The sequence below is a fragment of the Pyrus communis genome, chromosome 12, assembly GCF_963583255.1.
Source record: "Pyrus communis chromosome 12, drPyrComm1.1, whole genome shotgun sequence".
In the NCBI taxonomy this organism is placed as follows: Eukaryota; Viridiplantae; Streptophyta; class Magnoliopsida; order Rosales; family Rosaceae; genus Pyrus; species Pyrus communis.
The window spans coordinates 13807758-13810174 of record NC_084814.1 but is presented as its reverse complement, the minus strand read 5'-3'; the positions used below and the strand labels follow the sequence as shown (position 1 = coordinate 13810174).

The window sequence follows — 2417 nt, the reverse complement described above, 5'->3', positions numbered from 1 at the left end:
GTATGCTATTTTTTAATATATATATATATATGTCTTCGAAATCTCATAGCCATCCCTGCCAATAATGTACCCATCCCTGCCAATAATGTACCAAAATTATTGGCACGCTAGTTTTTAATATATATATATATATATATATATATATATATATATATATATATGTCATCGAAATCTCAGAGACATCCCTGCCAATAATGTATCAAAATTACTGGTACGCTATTTTTTAATACACACACACACACCATGTGTAATATTATTTGGAGTACATTGGTACGTTTAAAATATCATCATATGGTTTTTTTTGTTAAAAAGTACGATCGTCTTTTTTTCACCAACAGTTCAACCTTATTTTATTATTATTGTAGAAATTTTTCTTTTTTGATATATATTGAATTAATGGGACATAAACTAACAAGATCTTCTTTTGCAAGTTTTTTGGAGTTGGTTACATTTTAGATTTAATTAATAAATTAATTATAAAAACAACTTGTATAATTTGAACTTAATTAATAAATTAATTAAAATTGTAAAAGATCTTAGAGATTGGGTCTAAGAAATAAAAAAAAACTAAGCATCTAATCAAAATGCCCGTAAATGTATATCCGAGAAGCGGTTTCCTCCAGTGAGACAGCAAAAAGAAAGCCGGAAAAAATATTGCGGCAATGAACTTAGCTGGGATCCACAGCACACACTTGGTACACACTTGGCACACAACACATCCGCATCCTAACGTGCCAATTTCAATAAAAAAATGGGAAAATAAATGACACGTGGTAAACACCAAAATTACTTAGTCTAGCGAGTTTTCTTCAGCCACGTGTCCCTAGACCGTTGCAGGCAACATTACTCCACCTACGTAGGCCTAGTCTAATTTGTGTGGGAACTTCGGAACTTGCCTATGCGGGCAACATTTCTCCACCTGGCGCCTCCTCACACTCCGTGTACAACTTGCGTGGTCCTGGGTCCCACTAAAAAGTCTAGGCAATCCACAAAAAAAATAAAAAGCTATAAAATCCACCTCACTCACTCTCCAATTTTCAACTTACAACTCCAAAAAGAAGTGAAGCACTGAAACAGAGTCTCAACTCACAGCTCAATTTCTCCAACGCAGCACAACAAAAATGAATACGATCTTCAGTACTCAACTCTCCGATTCCTCCGAAAAGCCTGAATCGAGTTCCGACGACACAAGCATCACGGCTCAAAGCCAGCTGGCTTCCTTCTCCGACGAGGACGTCATTTTGGCGTCCAGCCGGCCAAAGAAGCGAGCGGGGAGGAGAGTTTTCAAGGAGACGAGGCACCCGGTTTACAGAGGAGTGAGGAGGAGGAACAACAACAAGTGGGTGTGCGAAATGAGAGAACCAAACAAGAAGAAGTCGAGGATATGGCTCGGAACTTATCCGACGGCCGAGATGGCAGCTCGGGCGCATGACGTGGCGGCATTGGCCTTTAGAGGGAAGCTTGCCTGCCTCAATTTTGCAGACTCCGCATGGCGCCTGCCTGTTCCGGCATCCATTGATTCAGTGGATATCAGACGGGCGGCTGCGGAGGCTGCGGAGACGTTCCGGCCAGCGGAGTTTGGCGGAGTGTTGGAAAGCGGCGATGATGAGAAGGAGAGCAAGAAAATGGAGGAGGAGAAGGGTTGTGGAGGCGTGGAGGAAAGTGGAATCTTGTTTTACTTGGATGAGGAGGAAATGTTCGACATGCCAAGGTTGCTGGATAGTATGGCGGAAGGGCTTCTGCTCTCTCCACCTCACTCTTCAGGGGGCTACATGAACTGGGATGACGTGGCAAGCAATGATGACGTCAGTCTGTGGAGCTTCTCAAATTGAATCCATTTATCCCTGAGGAAACTTTCGTCCGCTGCCCAAAAAAAGGGACACTTTCGTTAATTTTTTTATTTAATTTTTGCCGCTAGGAAAAATGGTGTTGGTTGGTTGTGTATAGGCTTGCAATTGCGCGGACAATTCTAGTCCGTAAGACGGTTTCCGTTACATTTTAGTCTAATGGAAATATTTTGTTCTCCGCCCTTGCCCCCTGTTTCGATGCGTTACTTCACAACTCCAATGTCGAGGATAATTGCGAATTCATCTTAGCAGATATTTCAGCGCGTACAGAGGGCTTCCAAATTTCGGATATGTGTTGCTTTGCTCTTGCGCCGTTCACGGGAATTTGAATTGCAAAACTTTCTCCGTCTGCTCTTGCGTCGCTCTTCTTTGTAACTTGTTTTTAAAACTCATGGGAACATAGAAATCATCATGAAATTACAATTTCCACGAAAAAAAGAAATCACCATACAAATACAGGTTTTCATTTTTTATTTATTTAACAAAAGATAGAATTGTATTAATAATAAAATACGAATATAAACATTTGTATCATTTGTTAAAATATTAAACAAAAATTCAGATCATAAT

At 40.3% G+C, this 2417-nt stretch overlaps 1 protein-coding gene across 1 annotated transcript; it reads left to right on the top strand.

Annotated features, from left to right (window-relative positions):
* The first annotated feature begins 1057 nt into the window (after nucleotides 1-1057).
* On the top strand, nucleotides 1058-2024 carry LOC137711156 (dehydration-responsive element-binding protein 1E-like). Its single transcript, XM_068450364.1, has one exon. The coding sequence runs from the start codon at nucleotides 1122-1124 to the stop codon at nucleotides 1830-1832; it is 711 nt and encodes a 236-aa protein (XP_068306465.1). The 5' UTR covers nucleotides 1058-1121; the 3' UTR covers nucleotides 1833-2024.
* Nucleotides 2025-2417: the final 393 nt, after the last annotated feature.

What these genes read in the sequence shown, in the direction of transcription:
- LOC137711156 (XM_068450364.1), top strand. Translation starts at nt 1,122, where the DNA reads ATGAATACGATCTTCAGTACTCAACTCTCCGATTCCTCCGAAAAGCCT.